We start from the raw sequence: 20,743 nt of genomic DNA, 5'->3' as shown, positions 1-20,743 counted from the left end.
AAACTAAGAAAATGATACAAAGTATTATTATCGCATTCGAATTTTATCGAATAATATCATATCACTTGTTCACATGTATAGTATTTAAAATTAATGTTTTCAACGTTCTAAAAGACGTTTTAAAAGATAATTTTTCAATTGTTTTACAAATGAGGCTATAGATTTTGATTGATGAACTGGCTTAATAACTAGATTAATAGCGTTTTTTAAATAAAGTCTTCTCTGAGGTGAGATTTTCTTACTCTACTCGAAAAGAAAAAAAACATCAAATAAGAAAAAAAACTTTTACGTTCTATTAATGTCCTGTGCGATCGTATTGCAGATCGGTGATTTAAAAGTGAATCTTGGTCAAAAAATGAGAGTGAAAGTAAACGGGAAGAAAGTGGACGTCCCTTATCGCGTTGCTAACCAACTGGACATCAATCGTACAGACGACAGTGTGATTGTCAATACGCGGATCGGAATCAAGGTTCATTGGGATGGTATCAGTTTTCTCGAAGTGTCTGTGCCTTCGTCGTATAGAGGTCAACTATGTGGTCTTTGTGGTAACTTCAATTCCCAAATCAAAGATGACTTTACTGCGCGACACGGACGAGTGGTTCAGGATCCGCAGCAGTTTGGTCAATCCTGGATCGTGGGTGGTGCCAAAAAGACATGCCCTCGAACGAAAGTTGGAAATAACACCAGGCAGAGACGTTGTCGAGAAAGAAAAGATCAGCGGTACTTTATATAATTTTGTTTATTTCCTTATTAATATCTTTCCAAAGAATATCAAAAGTAAAATGAATATATTTTCATTATATCAATTATTTTATATAGCTTACAAATTGTAAAGTAATTTCTCTAATATCCTAAAATTCTTAATAATGATATTTACGTAATATTTTAAAAAAGTATAGTCTTATTGTTGATCATTGTCAGTAACACAAATATATTTCTACCAAATGAATTTTTAATTAAATCACAATCTCTCATAGTATTATATCTGACAATTTTTTTTCTCTTTTATTATTTTGCATTAATTGTCGCATGTCATTTTATAATAATAATCGCTAATGTTTTGAAAATTCATTCTATATCCATTTCAAGATGAACGCCTTCTATTACAATTTCCTGTGATTGCAGATTATGTAATCGACTAAAGTCACAGATTTTTTATCCGTGCCACAAGAAGGTAAATCCGGCGATGTACTACAAAGCCTGCCTTCAAGATATGTGTGAGTGCCCGACCCAGCACTGCTATTGCGAGTCCTTCGTGGCATACGCGCACGAATGTAAGCGTCTCGACATCCCGCTGCCACACTGGCGGAAAGCCACGAGATGTCGAACCGTTTGGGACCAGTCAATAAGTTCGACGAATTTGGCTCGCCGTTTACATTAATCGCGCACTTTGTCCACCGCCGCGTCTGGCCTCTAAAAACTCTATCTCGCAAGACGTGCAGCGAGAACGGCCGTATCAAACTTGATATACATTCTGCATGCATTTAGAGAGAAATCAACTCAATATATGATCCCATTCCTCTTCTTCCTTTTTCCCTTCTAAGATAACATTTTAGTATACGCGAATAATGAAGAAGAGACACGATGCTGGAAGACATCTAGAATTAATGTGCATTTGTTCTGTACATAGAACTACGTGACACTTCAAAATACGTGCGTAAGATAGTCAAAGAAATATAAAATTTTTTCTGGAATTCGAAATCGGTTCCTAAAATCGAATTTTCTATTAGAAGAAGATGAAACTTCCGATTAAATACTCAGTAAGCGAATAGCACAAAGAACATGGCACTTTTCTTACTAGTTATCCTACGACATATACTGCGAGGGATTAATGTGAAATAAGTATTCATAAATGCTTATTTATTCGTGGAGCAACGTAATGCACGCGGCACTTATAAGTCTGCCGTCTATAATGAGAAACGGCAATAGACTGTTAATGCGGTAGAAAATGTTTCGCTGCTTGCGCTGCAAATGTAATACGAACGACTATACGTATATTGACTGACAAGCCGTCGGAATAATCGTGGTATTATATTACGACAAACGACGTATGTAACTGTTAACAATGATGAAGCATAAAATAGTTGAAAATTTTTTCTTGACTTTGCAAGCTACCAGCTTACGTCTCCTCTTCGACATTCTTCGCGATGTTATCTTTCTATTCCCAAGAGCTCCTTCTGTCTGCGAGAGCGCGCAGACCGGACGCGGCGGAGTGCTCGGCGAGAATCTACTAGTCACCACTTCGTATCAATATGCATTAACGGTAAGTTCCTGTGCCCCCGTGTTAATAACGTCGAGTAGTAACTAGGGACGCACTCGAGCCGGAGTAATACTCTTTCACGGTTTTAACAAGAAAAGAATCAAATTTTATATTAACGATTACACGAATAATTATAGACCAATAATAATTATACAAAAAATACATATAAAATATTACACAAAAAAGATCTGTCAAATGAAAATTTGATTTGCAAGTTGCACGCTGATTCCAGGATCACATTTTCTTAGAAAAAAATGAAAAGCTTAATATTTTTGTTTATATTTTTTCTGGTTTACTTTTATAACACAATTCATATCACACACAAAAAATATATTCTTTAAAATACGAAATATATTTTTTCTATTATTGTAATATCTTTAAAAATTATAAATGAATTTAGATTACTCTTACGTGCAAAATCGATATCTTTTCACATTTTCAAATAAAAATACTTGTTTAATTCAATTTTATGTTTCCCAAAATTGGCATAGATTGCTATTTTAAATTATCAACCCATAACCATTATTTTATTAACAAATCCTTCTTACATTTCATTATTTTTTTGATTTTTATAGTGAATTTTTTCAGTCAGACTCTGACTCGAGTGCCTCTAGTAGCGACTGTTCGTCGACGCGGAGCGGCGGCGATTTCGCGCTCTTTCGTACGGAAATCTCACGTGGGTCACAGCAGCACAAGTACACGTCAGCAGCCATGACGTCCGGAACATGGATCTCACATGTGTGTATGTGTGCGTCACGATTTCACGCGAAATCCCGTAGATCCGAGAGGAAGCATTGCGAGTCAAGCTAGAGTCGTGCAAATATCGGAAAATGGATAATCTTGTGTCGCACAGAGTGAAGCACAAAAAATAAAACTAATATTTAGCTCTAACTTGGTGTAATTTAATCCTGAATTTTATGTCAATGCAGGTCGCGTACATTATTTGTAAATCAAGAACGCGCGACTTATCTAGTTTTAAGGTCGTCCCTCATGGGATATTGAATTATTATTGAATTATTCAATCGAACAAAAAAAATTGATGTGAGATACCGTAATTGACAATATGTAGTGTCATTATATTGTATTGTAATCTCATAATTATTGGCATTTTTTAATAACTGTAAATGCTGCCTTATGAATTTTATATGGACTTCACTGAGAGGCTTGTGTACAATCACTCGACAAACGCAGAAATAGAGCTCTATTGAACAAGAGATATACATGTGCGTAAGTACTTTTAGCATTTGATAAAACGAAACCGATATGCTTGAATTCGTGAGGACTTTAGCAATTAGCAGCAGATGTCTTGTAATGTTTCGGAACACCGTGCAGTATTTCGGCCGATGAGCAGGCTCGCGGCATAGCATGTACATCCCAGTTTAACGCAATCGATCGATTATATGTATATGTATGTGTACACATATAAATGTATGTGGACTCGAAGGTCTTTGAATCCACAGATCTGTGTTTCTACCGAATCTTGTATTCGTATATCTGTGTTCGTATCTTTTTGCGGGTCTCCGCATCCGCAGTTCAATGAATCATCGAATTCATTCTGATGAATCATAGATCTGCGGTTTCTCAAACTCTCTTTCGCTTTTTGAGATCTTTGAACCCCAATTAAATTCGGAGATTTATCCGTAAATCGCACATCTAAAACGGATTTCTATATACGTTGCTCCTTCAATTCATAAATCTTTTGATTCATAATTCCGCGATTGCGCGATCGCTCTCTTGAGATCTGTATATAATAAATTTAAATTCACGAATCGCGCTTGCACTCATGAATCGTGGTTTCATAAATATGTTCTATTTCTAGATCCGTGGTGCCATAGATCTCTGATCTCATCGTAGATCCACCGTTTTACACAGATATTTGGATTCACAGGCTCGCCGTTTATCAGATTCTTACTTTTTCGTCATGTAGAATTAGGAGGGAGCATTTTCCCGTTTTTCTTCGACGACAAGTACACCTTTTTTATATTATGTACAACATATATCTAAGTAGCGTATAATGTTTATATATATATTTTAGCTTTAGTGAAACGTTTACAAATTGTACATAGAAAGACATGATTATTAATGTTAAGCGAGCACTAAGCATGGGTTCTAATAAGTCGTGCCACAATTTTCATTGATTCTTCACCTATTCTCTTTTTTTTTACTCCGTTTCTTTGTTCGACTTTCTCTTTCATTTTCTATATATTTCTTCTTTTTACTTTTTATCTTTAGCAAATTATTACAAAATTTTACAAAACAGTGTAGACCTTTTTTATTAAAGCTACTTTTGCGGAAAGCGAGAGAAATGACGGTTTTTTTTAATTTAGTAAATCTGTACATAGCCAAAATACACTGTAATTAATTATCACCGACGAGTTTCGGCAAGGAATCGAATCAATTCTGTATATCGGGTAGTCCAAAGCGTTAGCCAATTTTTGTCGACTTTAGCATAGAGCTACAGTGTAGAACAAAAAGTTGAGCGTAATAAACCAATTATATTCACAGACATCGTGTCTGTAAAATTTTTTCTCTCCCTCTCCATATTCGAAAATACATCAAGAAAGTTCTATATGCATATCATTAAAAAAACGTTTCTTTTGTAATTATTTTCTAATAATTATTCTTCTTTATTTTCACATAAACATAGACATTATTCTGTAAAATTAGTGTAAAAAATTATAATATGTGGAATCAAAAGAAGGGAATAACATAAATTTCAGATATATATTCATTTATTTAAAGAGACATTTTCCTTTGACAGTCAACATGTTTGAGAGTTTCCGAAGTTGTATTATTACAAATTGTGGCCTTACTTTCTTTTTAGACCAGAGTAGAGATTTCATGTAACATGCCGATAGATTTCAAATTAGTTACACTAAAATGTATATGAAATAAATCTTAAATAAAATGTACTAAGGAAAAGAGAAGAACGTGTTCTATCCGAAAATATGAAAATGTTTTAGAAAAATTTCAAACATTAAGTAATACTTAAAAATATTTCCAACGCACGGACGAGAAATTATTATCGTGTATCAAGGTCATTTAACAAACCTCGTAACACGAGAGATTCGAAATTTTTATTACGATATTATAAATTCACAAAAACATCTTAAAAATATTCATATATATGTAAATACGTATGTTATATATAGGCGTAACCAAGAAAACGACAGATTTTATTACAATATGATAGAGGATGAAGTAGAGAGTGCTACGCGTTGATATCCTGATATATATTCTACATATCTGACTACTTTCTACCTTCTTCCTTATCTTTTTTTATTCTTTTTCTCTTTATTTCCTATCTCTTTCTTCAACTTAAATGCTAAGTGCAATGCGGTAATCAACTGTTCAACTACTTCCCGCGATTACGCACAAAATAGGCACGCATCTGCAGCGTTGTTAATCCAATTAAAAGATCAATTAATCACAAATCGGACAATTATGCTTCTCATAAACTTCTTCAAACATCCACGAAAAAATTAATATTTATGTTACAAGAACGAGAAGTACATTAATTATAACAAAATAAATTCTTGTATTATATATTATTTAATAAAATGTTACGGTTTCTGCTCTAAAGATATTTTACATGAAATAACTCAAATTTAATAAATTATATTTAATTATAAATTAAATTTTATTAATTATCTTTTTATCGCCGCAAATGCATTACCTCATGGTTTACTATTTTGAAAGAAAAGATATTTTGCTTCCAATGAATTCTCTTTATCTCCCCTTGTTGAAAAAATAATTCGTTATTTTATAAAATATTAATGTGCAATAAATAAATAACAATATTAGAGATCTATATTTAATCATTCTGATTTTTTTCCGTTAACGAATCTTTGAATTTCATTTGCAGAAGAATTCGATGAAATTTCTGAATTTCTGAATTTCTGAATTTTTCAAAATCGCAATAAACGCACATACTTGCGCATCGATTCCTTCAAAATCTCATATCAATAAAAACGTATTCTATCCCCTACCTTCATCTAAAATGAGAGATCAAGAAAGAGAAACAGAAAAGCGATAGTTCAAAGGAAGAATGAATGACAGAAAGAGAAAAAGATAGAGATCAACAATTACTACAAAAACTAATATCACATCACATTTCTATTAAGAAAAAAAAGAATTGCTGTAAAATAACTTTGTCACATATTTCTTATTAGATATGAATTTATCACTTTATCGTCAAATCAGTTCTTAGTTACAAAAACAAAAATAAATATAAATACATTGCCCCTTTTACAATCAAATTTGAATAGAAAACATTTTTTTATATTTATACAAAAATAATACGTGTATTTTCATAAATTCGTATTTGTTTATTAAATAACTGTCGTATCTATAGCAGATAAAATAATACTCGGTCAAGTTTAATTCTATAAATATACAAAATAAAAATTTCTTAAATAATGATTTTATGATATTTTTTCAAATATTCTGTTTAAAATTAAATATTGATAGATAATAGCTTATTTTTCAAATCTTATTAATAATCGTTTTTTTAAATCGGATATGGATTTATTATTTGGATAGAATATTTTTAATGCTAAGAAAGATAAAAACAAAATACTTTTTTGCAAAACTATAATTCTACTCCATCATACTTATTAGGATTTTTAGCCTAATATTATACTCTCTCTTTCTCTCTCTTTCTCTCTCATAGATATTAACTACTCCAACTTATCAGCTATTCTTATAATCTCTCAGTGCCTTCTTATAACGCCTGGACCAGACTGAAAAACTCTACAGGAAAGTGCCACAAATGTGACAATGAGAGATTCATTAAGATAGACGCGCGTAGAAAGGGAAAGGAAGCAACAGCCTCCTTTTCATTAATTTCGATTTCTCTTTTCTTAGTACAAAAATAGATTTCGGGCATAGATCGCGCAGCCCCTAGAAATATTTTAAATATGTGTGTTAAAATAACCAAATTTATAATATTGTTATTCTATCGCAAAAACAATATCGGATTTTCATGGCTATGGGCGTGAAATTGGTACATTTCTCATTTTGACGGATGCAGAAATTTTTTATTACGTTTTTCAAAGTTATATAATATCGTGAATCAACAAAAAATTGCATTATCATAACATCCGAAGACGTGAACGAATGCGGCGAATGCAGAATGTGCAGAGAGCTAGTATGCCAACTATCACATTGACTTACAGTAATATAATCGTATATAATACAACAATGTAAATTATAATTAGTTAATTATAATTATAATTAGCAAAGTACATACTATGAGAGAACAATGATTCTGATTTCAACTGGTAAATTTGTTACGATATCTCGAAATTATGCCGGACAACCGACGCAAAAATGAGACATAATTTCGCGGCGAGACTGCGCGAAGTCGCCCGATCGAAGAACAAGAATCGCCCGTTGAAAAAAAGAGCGAGAACTACATTAAATCTTTTATTATCTCGGAACACGCTCAATAATAACCGATAGCCTCAAGTTGTAAAGAAACGCGAACTCGTATCCTTTTACTGTAATGGCGGTTTTAATGGCGCCTATAAAAACGTATCCTTACTGCAACGAAATATGATATATTTTTCAATGTAAAATATTAGAAAAGAAATCTCATCGAATGCTCTTTCGCGTAGATTCTTCTACGTTAAGAATATTGCACGGCGAATAAATCCCGTTGTAATTAAATTATGACGTTCAATCGAGGCGACGATCCTGGAAATTCACTATTTACGTAAGAAGACGAATAAAGAGACGAGAAAGAGGATACGAGCTCGTCCTTGAATCTGTATTTTTATACATATATCGCAACTCAACGAGCTGTTTCCCTACCGATTATTTGTGTTGTAATAACTTATAATTAGAATAAAGAAAATACGATTATTTTGTCGCTATAGATCCTCGAAGCGTATAGGAAAATTTTGTTATTATCTTTTTAACTTGATATCGCAATCCGTCATAGTCACATCAATTGCAATTGCATTATACGAATAAGTTCGAAAGAGTCGCTCGTCAAGTTGCCAATATCGGGTGTATAAAAACAAAGGAAAGGCTCGCGTAGAGCTCGTCGACTACGTCTACATTAATTACGTGTATATTAATTGATAATAAATATTAATGTTGCTATTGACCGCGCGTGTCACCACGATCATTGAAACGAAAAAAGAAACATAGGATCGAAAAGGAAAACATCGCGTGAGTATGTCTCATGTGTTTATATATTCGCTTGTACTAATTATAAGTCTCCCTAAGCTTCTTTCGCCGATCGTGTTCTCCTCGACAAGACGAATCGGGAAATTTCGATGAGAGGAGGCACCCTCGAGTAATTATAAAGATGCGCGAAGAAAGCGCTAAGTGGATCAAGGCACTGCCCTTGATCCTTTCGATTGTCAGACAATGCAAAATTAATTTATTATTTATTTACGCGCAAACATTTTCTTCTATAATATATAAAGATTTACTTTCAGGAAAGAAAATTTCAGAGAATAATGTATAATGATATACATTATGTAAAATGATAAAATCTATTCAAGCATGCGACAAGAAACTTTATGTAAAGTGTTATGAATAATCCTAACATATCTCATCTCGCATCAAACGTTATCGTATCGAATAATATCGCGCGGCATCATTGAGGAGTGCATAAAACATTACACGCCAACGCGTGCTGGCGTTCATATTGTCAATTCTCCTCACATAAACGCGAATTATTGTGTCATATAATTCCGTTTCTGTATTATTCGATCGCTTATTATCGGTTTCGGGCCAGGATCGACTCAGCGCCTCGACTCGCATCAAGAAACGTTCCATCATTACTTACTGATATAATGTATATATGTATATTATGAGTTTATCGAGCATGATACCCCTGTAAATCGTATCTGCGCTCCCATCGAAGAAACGGAGAAAAACTAGGAAAGACATTTCAGACTCATGTCTTCGCAACGAATGAAGGAGAAAGGAAAAAGTATAGCCATACGTGGCTTGTGTTTTACGTGAGTATGAGTGTATGTATGTATGTGAATGTACTTTTATACGTTTACATGTATTTGTGTGTCAATATGAGAGTTGACCTCGACGTAGTACTAATAAATTCTTTACCCGTCGTGAGTCCAGAGAATCTAAGGACCCAGCTCTAAAGATCCGCTACTTAAGAAGATTAAACCGACGAGAAGTGCAACATTAACGAAATATTGATAGAAATTTATAATGTATAATATATATTATTTATATATATATATATATATTTATATGTAATATATGCCATAATGACTTTGTATATATATATATATTATGTATATGTATATATAATCATATATTCATCCATTCGTCCGATATATATATTATATATACTCTGGAAGGCGACAGTAGAGAAACTACTGAAGTAAATGCATAATAATATACGCAAAGAAAGAAGACATCGATTTTGAAAATTTCCTCTTGTCGATTTCATATCACTTTTCCTTTATTTCTTTTTTACGGAGAAAAGCATTTCTTTTCCGCGCTATTTCTCAATTCGTCTGCTTCATTCTTTCCTTGCGACAACTATTTAGATTCGTTCAATGAATCCCAATCTATGCCATTTTCTTTTCTCTTTTTTATATCCTTTACATCATAAATAACGCAACATGCGGTTAGTAACCGCTTAGAAATACATCGAAGAATATCGTAAATTTAATGAGATTCAAAAATAATAGAGTTTCAGGATCTCGTTTTTGTCACGCTATAGCAATATTCAGAGATAGGGAGATAGAGAAAGAAAGAGAAAGAAATTTATAGAGAGCGATAGAGAGAGAGAGAGAGAGAGAGAGAGAGAGAGAGAGAGAGAGAAACGTGAAAAAGATTCTTGAGTGATGGAAAGGAAGATGAATGAAGTGAAGAATGAGTATATGTCTAAGAAAAAAATATTTGCTTAAACGTGTTGCACAAACTCTGGATTGAGATATGAGAAACCCATAAATTCCGTCTGATCCAAATTCATCATGAATAATTTATCCGTAGGTGTCAGATCTGTCTTCTCTGAGGTGAATTGCTTGTCAAAATTACTCACATCCTTGCGATGTTGCTGTGAAAATAAGAATAAGTCGTTTTACTCATTTTTTAATAAAAGAAATATCTACAACAAAAATACTTACAATTTTTGGCTTAAAGGGTGGCTGCACTTCGCGGTTCTCTATCTTCTCCCAATCGATACGCCGGAAAAATGCGTGGCTCCGCACATCGTCCTCGCCGCGCATTCCACATCCTAATCTCTTGCTCGGATTCTTTGTGAGGAACTGCAATAAACGAATTTTAGAAGCGTAAGAAGAAAATTTTTAATCAGCTGAATATATTATCCGTATATTCACACATTCGAGTACTTTCACACATAATACTTTCGTTAGAAATTTTTATTGTCATACATCAATTTTTAAAATTACTTACAAAAATCTATATACTGAGAGAATACTTTATATGATTATCCCCAAAAAGATTATAAATTCTAGTTAAATTATAGTAATTGTCATTTTTGTAATAATATATTATTTAATTTTTAAGTTGCCAAATATATTTGTTTATATAACTATACATACAGTTATTATTATTAACATTATCGCAATGATCATAAATATAGTAAGATATAATTATAGTTACAAATACTAAAAATTTTTGTCATTTATATCAAAATGTTAACAGAAATTTCATTTAATCATCCAATAATAAAATTTAAGAAACTGCTTTCTTGATACTTCTATTAAATGAAAATATATTTTAAGTTTTTTTAAAAAATCCTTGAGAATTAATACATTTAAACAAATTTAAGTCTCTCTCTTTCTCCCTCCTTCCTCGCTTCTCTCTATTTATAAATGTTAAAACATATTTAAATTCCAGGAAGCTGTAAAGATGCAGATAACAAATTAAAGAAAACACGCGTACCGCTTTACAAACTTCTTTGGCTTCTTTAGACAGACTCTTCGGATAACTGACATTGTGGTCCGTAATCGCAGAAAAAAGTTCATCTTCGTCCTCGCCGTCAAACGGTGGCTGACCTACTAACATCTCATAGAGTAATACACCGTAAGCCCACCAGTCCACAGATTTCCCGTAAGGTTGATATAGGATAATCTGCGCAAAGATAAGAGACTCTAACAGATAAGACGGTACTAAAAAGTTCCAGCTTCACTTATTAAATATATCAGAATTGGCAAAAATATACAACGCATTTCTTGCGATATTAAAAATAAATTTTATCATGAAGCAGTAAAAGTTTTGTGCTATTATAATATTTTTCAAAAAGAAATGATTGGAAAAGTTCCAAGAGCAAAAATATGTAAGATATCTATCGTTCAGTTTTAAATTGACTGTTCAAGAACAGAAAACTTTAATTTGAGACTTAGAGTTACTTAGATACGGAATGTTGAAATTACAAAAGTTGTGAGAGAAGATTATTTTCCTGCATATTTCTGTCAAGGAAAAATTGATTTGAAATTTCGCAAGAAACGACATTACATATCCATCATCCACGTTCCAATACTTTGCAACATCTTGTCTATGCAAGATTTGTTTAAACATTCACCTCGGGCGCTATGTAATCAGGCGTGCCGCAGAAAGTCTTGGTAGTCTTGTCACCGGTGATGCCTTCCTTACACATGCCAAAGTCCGCGATTTTTATATGACCGTCCTGATCTAGCAAGACATTGTCAAGCTTGAGATCGCGATAGACGATGCCACGCGAGTGCAAGTAGAACAAACCGATCGCTATCTCGGATGAATAAAATCTGTAAATGGAGAGCAGGATTGGAGTGAAATGCCAAGGTCGATATTCGTCGTATAAATTAATCACAATCAATCGTAATTCTAAGAATTGTAAGAATGAAAAATTGCAAAACACTGCGCGGAACGCTGTGACTTTGGAATAAAATAATCGCGACATTAACGAGTAAAAATTAAGGTCACGATGATGATGTTGAGGCGAAACCACGCGCGGTACGTCCGCCTCGACGAGATACATCTCCCGGGTACAATCGGTTTTCATTTCGTATTCGAAACGTGTTGAGAAAGTTCGACAACGTGAATCGCTCGAGAGTTCCTCGGCATTCCCATGTCGTCGTCGTCTCTCACGGAGCTTTAATAGAGTTAAGGATATCGATCCGTAAGTTAAAGCGGAGCATGTTCATGAACACTAAAATACTCACACTGCCACAGGTTCTTTAAATTTGCCACACTGCTGTATTTGGTACATCAGATCGCCGCCGTTCACGTATTCCATCACGAAGTACAGGCGATCCTACAGCGGAAAACAGAAAGCGAATCTTTGTAAGCCGCAAACAAGTGTTTCAGTTAATCTTTCATTTTGCATCGTTCATAAGAGAACTTGTACTGTTCCTCATTGGGGAAATTTTAATAGAAAATTTAACAAGAGTGTATTATTTCGATAAAGTTTGAATCAAACTTGGAAAAGATGAATAGATAAGAGAGTTTTATTATTTCGTAATGTATAAAATAAATTTTGAAATTTTCATAAATTTTAAATGGAGTCTTCATAATTTTTTTAATTATTGTAAGTATTTTAATATTTTTTCTAAAAATTATATAACGAAAAGATTTTAGACGTGTATAAAAGATAAAAATGAATTAATTAAACGGTTGTACATTTATAATAACATTTATCTAATTAAGTAACTAATTCAAAATCGTATTCAATAACCGTAAAATCGTAACTATTCAATTACAAAGTGCATGTAATTTTCGAATGAATAAAAAAGTATTGTATGTACCATCGTCTGAAAACAAGAATGCAATTGCACCAAGAAAGGCGGTTTGCTCGAAAGCGCGAGTACACGTTTCTCGACCATTGTGCATTCCACATCGTCGTCCTGTATAATGATATCCTTCTTCAAGATTTTGATGGCGTACAGCTCATCAGTTCCCTTTCTCTCCGCCAGTAAGACCTTGAATTAATTGATTCCGTCGAGATGCAGTCGTTTGCGAGTAAATCAGTCATTTCTCACGATTATTAAAACCTACCTTTCCAAAACTGCCTTTGCCAAGAACCATTAAGAAATTGAAATCACTAGCTCGTATCAGATCGCTCTTGCCCATGTTGTGCGGCACATCTTTATCCTGAGCCGTGTGTGTCTTTTTCGTCACCGAAGTTTTCTGAATAAAGTTTGCACAAGGCTCACGTAACTCATGTTAGAACTGAGCAATCGTTATTTAAAAAATAAAATAAGAAGTAACATTTTAAATAACATTTCAGATATTATTTAAAAGCATCTATTTAATCATCTGTTATCTTTATTGAAAAAATATAGCCATTTTAATTAAACAAATTATTTCAAAATAATTTTTCATTAATTTAACTCTTTTGTATCAAACAATGAATGAATGTATTGATTTTATATTTTAAAAATAAATTACAAATCATGCATTGCTCAGTAAATAAATACCCGCATTTTGGTTTTAAGTTCGGCAAGATCGACGCCTTCCTCAGGAACAGGTACATTGTAGAACTCTCCCTCTTCTTGAGTAAGGAGTTTGAACCACCCACTTGCAGGTGCTTTAATAAGCTCCGATATGCCAAAAGATAGGGATCCCATAAAATCGTTTCTGGATGTTCGATCCCAATCCCATACCTCAATCAACAGTCGTCTGTCTTTATCCTCGGGTTTGAGATCGCTAATAATAAAAGTAAGATCGCTAAGCGTTTTGTTTTATAAAATAATAATTCCTGCAATCTCCCCTAATTCAATCAAAATTTGCCCTTTCTACTTTGACAAATTTGTGATTTATGGTTATTATTTATTAGCGTATTAGCGTCGTAATGTAAATATGACAAAAACATATCTATCATTTTATGTAATTCTCAAGTCCGTGAAGCTTGGAAAGAAACATCTCGAAACGAGAAATTTCATAAATTAGGAAAACTTTTTAATTCTCAAAAATAAAGATCTAATTATCCGATGCAATTAGCGAAACGACTTACAAGATGATTGTCTCGTTCCACTCTGGGTTTAAGCACGACTTGATTGTCTTTGTTTTCTTCTTTACGTTGTCCGAATCCGGGATTAGCTTCAGCTTAACGTAGGGGTCCGACAACCCATTCGGATCCATCGGAATGAGATTTCGTCCCTCTCGCACTGCGAATGAATAAATCAAGATCTTTCGGAAAGAATTCAGGAAGAGGTACTTCCGGAGCATGCACTTATCCGAAAAATTATGTACAAAGTATTTTGGAAAATGAAAATATCACATTTTCCGATTGTTACAAAAATTCTCGTAAACATTATGTATCGCAAACAAAAGTACACTAAAAATTATCAAGTATCAATTATAAAGTCATTTGAGTCATACATAATTTATTAGGGTCTTCTTTTTTATTATCATACGTAATATTTATGTATTTTTAAATTTAATTTTTAATATAATGTCCTCAACCTATTTAAAATTAGACGCATCCTTAAATAAAGAAAAATCTTTTTGCTTCTTATTAAACTTCATTTTTGAAACACCTTACATCCATCTTTCTAAAATTGCCCGAAAGTCATTAATATAATCTCTACTATATTTTACGTCAAACATGGGTCTGACATTTTATGACATATAATTAATAATCTACTGGCTGGAGGTGAAACGTGGCTAAGAAGAATGTGATTAAGAAGAGAAAAATCGTGTTTTGTTTTGACATGAAGAAATCTTTAATCCGTTTTATCGCAAATTTTAATTAAACCTCGAGGACATGGCGGTAATATCCTGGTAACCCACTTGGGCTCGCCGCGAATGAGTTCGAAGAAACCTAATTTTCAAGATAATCGACAGATGATAACAGCTTCAAGGCAGCCGACACGCCGCTATTTCTCTACAATAGTTATCGAGTCATTTAGATACTGCAATGCGCGGCAGAGATGATATTGCGCGAGTACCATTTTATAAATTTATTGCAAGATATTGTGTAATTCGTTAACGGTAATATCATGTTTTGATTATTTCCAGCAAATTCTGTGTTGATAAAACTTATCATAAAAATTAGTTCGGATAAAGATTTATTTGAATTTATGTTTATCATAATATTTATATTTTTCCATTTATATTCGTTAGTAAAACAATTCTACTATAATCTTTAATTGCATTAAAAAGCACTTCACATTAATTTAATAAAAAAAAAAAAAACTATAAATAGCAAACGTTATACGATTTTCAGAATAAATCAAATTTATAATTGTCATGTATACTGTTTTGTATTTAATTAATTTAATATATGTAAAATGTGTAAAGCAATTGCACAAATAATTTATCGTAATTATCGAGTTTTTTAATAAAATATAATGCGAGGATATGAATCTATGTTGAGTGTGTGAATATAAATATGAGTTAATAAATACATAGATATTTGCTCTTTTTTTATAAATGTGAAACATTTTCGAAATTGACAGGCAAGATGCTACACAGAAAACTGCTTACATTTAACGATTGATTGTTAATCATAGTTATCAAATTTCTGTAACCTAAGTACCAGTTAAAATATTCATAAAGCAAAATAACTAACGAAGATGTTAAATATAATTTTATTGCAATTCAGGTGTTTGCGACTTATACGAAATGAGATATCTGTTGTATAATTAAGATTCGCCAGAATTCTCTCGTAATAGCATCACCCTCGGCCGATTTGACGAGAACTATGGAAAATTTAACGTACTCTAGTCATAACAAATTTAGAGGATGGCGATGAATATCATTGCGTTAGTGCCGGTTGCGGATAATTACTCTTAGGTTGTAATGGTATTCAGGGTTATCATGTCCTTATGATAATAACTTCCACGTTCATCTAGCCCTTAGGCTCAATATATCATGATTATAGATAACAACCAATGATAATTCCGTTGCCATTTGTTATACCGTTCTTATTCGAAATCTTTGACGACTATGGCCCAGTTTCACAATTCATGGTTAACCCTTAACCGAGATTTAACTTATTCCTTATCTCTTTCCAATGCTAGAATTGGAAAGAGATGAGAAATAAATTAAACCTCAGTTAAGAGTTAATCGTAAGTTGTGAAACTGAGCCTATGACATTATATGGTTTTATTAATCGGACGTTCGAAAAGAAAGAGCTTCTTAATTAATTTTAACAAACGAGAATATTCGTATAAAAAGTTTAGATAATAAAGAGCTACTAATAAGGAGCTATTAATATCACGCATTTATCGCCTTCCTCTTTACATTATCTATCTTTACTTCAAATGATTGTTAGAATTTGAATTATTTGAAATTGGCGTCTCACAAACATATCTAATTTGATTATAAATATATAATATATATTGTTTATATAGTATATGCAGTATATAATATGCAATATATATAGTATATGTTTTATATATAGTATATGTATAATATGCTTTGTATATAGTAAATCTTCGGTAAAGAAAGAAATATATCTTCTTGATCGTAGAATGACCTCATCATCAAAACGATTTCGTAAATATATTACGAAGATTTGTTGTGTGATTCATTTTGACCAGAATTGGGACGAGACATTTCGGCGCCCAAGGCAAAAGAAAAAATGCTACCCTTAAATAAAAAAATATCTTTTTACAGTAAAATATAATAAATATTAAAATTATAAAATCAAAGCGTGTATAGTGAGCTATCAAAACACGAAAAATATTACTATACACGAAAAGATAAATTTTTTGTGAATTTTTACATGAATGTATACTAATACATTTTACATGTTAAGTCTTATGAAAATTCACAGAAAAATGTATCTTTTTACTTAAAGTTATAATTTTCATATTTTAATAATTACAAAATTTGTATTCTTAAATATTAATATATTTTATTTTTATTCAACATACCACGAGCATTTAACGATAGCCAATTATAATCATCGTTAGTATTAAATGAAATTAATAAAGTATATAAAAATTTATATTGCCATTTTTGGACCATCAAATTTTTTATATGAAACAAGTATAATTAAATATAGATGCATCCATTAATTAAATTAAAAGTTCACATTCTAAATTAAAAGTTCACATTCACATATTAAACGCGTGCGCGCGAGTAGAATATTATTTTTCAATAGTAATTTACTTGCGTAAAAATTGCCAAAAAATTAAATTTTTTTTACAATGAATAGAATACTCAATAAACTAATAAAAAAGAGATTCTGATGTATTCTACCTATGCTAGTTTTTGTATTTAATTAATGCCTTCATTATAATATCACGAATAACAAAATTGTCAATAATTTTCAACATATTTTAGATTTTTTTCTTTCTTGAATAATAGAAAGATTTCTTACAAGATAGAAAAAAATATATTTTATATCACTGAAAATATAGCTTATATCAAAAAATGCTATCATAAATCGTACTTAATCTTTAGTCATTAAGTCTATTATTCGTAATATTATTATATTATTATAATAATAGCATGACATAATAACTCTCTTACGAATAATTTTCTCTCTTTTAATAATTTAAGCACTATCTGTCTTAATCTAAAAATCTAGGACAGCGAAGAACGAGAGTTCGTTTATTAGCGATATCTGTCAAAGTGAAAATTATAATATACAAGTAATGCAAAATACATGAACATAAATATATTATGATTTTATAAAATATGTATACTCGATTAATTAATAAAACAGAAACAATTCTGTGATTTAAAAAAACGCAAAAAAAGAGAGAGAGAGAGCGCCGTCGATGATAGAAATTCGATGATAGAAAAGTCAAAAGTATAAAATACAAATTTAAAAATGTAATTTTAAACTTACCTTCTATGGACAGCTTGCTACCGGCACATGAGATGTGCAGGTGTATACGACCACGTCTTTCGGTATGATCGCATCCGCATAGATTCGGCACGCTCTCCTCGCATCTCTTGTGCACGTTCATGTCGCATGCTACGTTATCAGATTATCATCAATTATATCACCACCGATTATTATTAATCTTTGTTTCTCTTTAAATTGCCGCAAAAAAATCAATTCGTTTTTTCGTTAATTCCCAGTCGACCAATAAAATCGCAGCTGTCGCTCGAACTATAAGGGGCTGCTCATCTGCCCTTTTTAAATATTCTTTAAACCAACGATATCACTTCCAATATCTTAAGAACTTAAAGTTTTCGAGCGCAGCTGCAGTTACACATACGTACACGTGGAAGACTCATGGATTAGGGAGATAAATGAGCTATTTATTCTGAAAGCGTTGCATCATGTTTCAAAAAGACAGTTCAAATATATTATTGCATGTTTTAAAGTCTTCTTAAATTTATGTAAATTGATTCTTAAACAATAAAACAAAAACTGCTATAATTTCTGCTACAAAAATAATTTTTGTGTTTATCCGTCGCAATAAAAAATACAACGAAATTCTCAGATATCGTTTTTCATGTTAAGAATATCAATTTATAGCACTACACGATTATAGCATTATTGTAGTTGTATTGATTATTGTAGTTTGCGTTATTTCCGCTAAAATCGCTTTCAAAATAATTCGAGTATATAGAAATTAAATAAGGAGACGATTTATATTCTAAAATATGGGAAAGACGTCCTCATTTTTCTTATGTTGATGAGAATAGCATGTATAAGCATTCAATGTGAAATAAATGGAATAGCTGAGGGAATCACAAATTTAAAAATCATAACCCAGAACAAGAGCACGGTGACGATATGAAAATGACTGCTTCCTAGTAATTTGAAGAGAGTTTGTGCAAAAATTGAAACACAACAAATCGAGCTTTTATGAAAATGTGATTCGCTCCCCGATTCCATTCATCTGATTTTACTATGTATCGAAATTATTCAACGATAAAAGTAAAATCATTTTTGGATTGTATATTGTGAAGGAAAAAAAAAATTCTTTCGTGTAAGTTATGAGTATGATCTCGTTTCTTGTAAGAGTTACATTTCCACGTGTACGTATGTAAAATATTCTACAAGATCTCTCACACTATTTGGCGCAAGGAGATCTCTATAAATGTAATGAAAGGTCTCAATGATAAATAATGACGTGTATGACTGTGTACAAATACATGTCAACGAAAAGCTAACTGCGGGTAACACGAATGGTAATCACGCAAGTGGTATCAACACATAGTGTGCAATCAGAGGTTCGCATGTCTGCTGGGGAAAGGTGTACGATTACTTGAATTTACGCGCTGATAAGTGAACACCATAAATCTACGTGATTGTAATATATATAAAGATTACATGCATGCACGATAATCATTGTGTTATGTTTACGTCGTGTGTGTGTGTGTCTGTGTATACATATGTACGTGAATTCGTATATATCGTGCATTAGTGCGTAGAACATAAAAATACGTACATACAGTGAATTTACAATATTTATATATAAAAGTATTATATCTTCTTTTCTCTACACTTCTTTTACACTGTAGATATTTTATTTCAAGCATTAATTATTTCGTAGAATAAATTTCAAGAAGTTACAAGCAATATAACAAAGAAAAAAGACGCTAAAGAAGATGATGAAACATCAAGCAACGTATATTCTTTAATAAGTAAACGTCGCTGGTGTACGCAACTAAATAAAGAAAGTTTCGTTATTCATTTAAACTTAAAGATTTTATCTTTTTGAACTTTTAACTTAAGATTTAATTACCAAGGTAACATTTGCGTTAAAAGTTAAAAACTTAAATGTAATGAACTTCTTCGGAAATTTTTGAAAGAAATCGGTTTCAAAACTGACGAAGAAACTGTTGCTACAATTAAAGTCAGAGGAGATTTGGGAATAATTCATAACGAATTTAATTAATCCAATTAAATATCACTTATTGAGAATTTCACTGTATACATGCGTACATATCATTATGTAAAATCGCAATTCACACTACATTAATTACATAATTACACCATTTTAATAGTTATAATAATAATAATAATAATTACTCGTCCAAGAGAGTGCTGTGTTAAATGGTATGTGTATATAAATGTATATAAATATATATATATATATATATATATATATATATACAATCTATACATATGTAATACACGGTAAAGATGCGTGTGACGGCGCATCGGTGGGTGTTCAACACCCAGTGAGATACACGACGTGGGGTTAGAATGCGCCGTGTGAATAAGCGACGAGTGAATAGGCGAAGAATGGAGAGGTATATTAAAATACGTTTCTCTGCTTGCGCTTTGTCGTCGGGAATAGGCACAAGACGGTCGCTGTCCAGTAAGAATGTGGAGGAAACCGAGCAGCGCGTATAGCAGCAATACGATATTAATTATGTGTAGTACAGTCATGTGATAACACAATCAAAAATATATCAAGGTTAAAGGTATACCTACATAAGATCAATAATTTTACGTTAACGTTGTATTCTATTACCGTTGAACAGATGTAAATTATTGTATACTATTGTTCCAAGTACATTATATTCGTTTCAAATTACAAAGTGATGCAGTCGATTAGGTTTTCCTTGCAGTTGAGTGATCGTACGGAAGATGTTTCATGCATTTAAGCGTTCCCCAAGCAGGAAAGG

At 32.0% G+C, this 20,743-nt stretch overlaps 2 protein-coding genes across 9 annotated transcripts in view; one reads left to right on the top strand and one right to left on the bottom strand.

The window, feature by feature from the left end:
- cv-2 (crosveinless 2-secreting protein) overlaps positions 1-4,766 on the top strand; it is a 46,124-nt gene extending 41,358 nt beyond the window's left edge. The window contains exons 10-12 of one of the 4 annotated variants that reach the window (XR_015544598.1): positions 323-720; positions 1,126-2,263; positions 2,853-4,766. Coding sequence is in view for 1 of the 4 variants with exons in the window: in XM_087404598.1 (XP_087260724.1) it covers positions 323-720; positions 1,126-1,381 (654 nt within the window). In the remaining 3 variants the exon portion in view is untranslated. Of the gene's footprint in view, positions 1-322; positions 721-1,125 lie in introns of all 4 variants that reach the window. The other 3 variants (XR_015544599.1, XR_015544597.1, XM_087404598.1) reach the window with 3 other exon arrangements.
- Positions 4,767-4,974: 208 nt separating this feature from the next.
- Pkc53E (Protein C kinase 53E) overlaps positions 4,975-20,743 on the bottom strand; it is a 72,870-nt gene continuing 57,101 nt past the window's right edge. For all 5 annotated transcript variants that reach the window (XM_087404595.1, XM_087404596.1, XM_011064367.2 and 2 more), the window contains 10 exons: positions 18,000-18,128; positions 14,208-14,361; positions 13,672-13,900; positions 13,250-13,381; positions 13,000-13,173; positions 12,418-12,509; positions 11,799-12,000; positions 11,159-11,347; positions 10,378-10,518; positions 4,975-10,307 (listed from right to left, as the gene is read on the bottom strand). In XM_087404595.1, coding sequence (XP_087260721.1) covers positions 10,155-10,307; positions 10,378-10,518; positions 11,159-11,347; positions 11,799-12,000; positions 12,418-12,509; positions 13,000-13,173; positions 13,250-13,381; positions 13,672-13,900; positions 14,208-14,361; positions 18,000-18,128 — 1,595 coding nt within the window. In that variant the 3' untranslated portion in view covers positions 4,975-10,154. The remainder of the gene's footprint in view (positions 10,308-10,377; positions 10,519-11,158; positions 11,348-11,798; positions 12,001-12,417; positions 12,510-12,999; positions 13,174-13,249; positions 13,382-13,671; positions 13,901-14,207; positions 14,362-17,999; positions 18,129-20,743) is intronic.

This window comes from Acromyrmex echinatior, chromosome 3 (genome assembly GCF_024713525.1).
Source record: "Acromyrmex echinatior isolate Ae372 chromosome 3, ASM2471352v2, whole genome shotgun sequence".
NCBI classification, from domain to species: domain Eukaryota; kingdom Metazoa; phylum Arthropoda; class Insecta; order Hymenoptera; family Formicidae; genus Acromyrmex; species Acromyrmex echinatior.
Note: the sequence above shows the minus strand (reverse complement) of the source record. Positions and strands in the feature narration are given on the sequence as shown.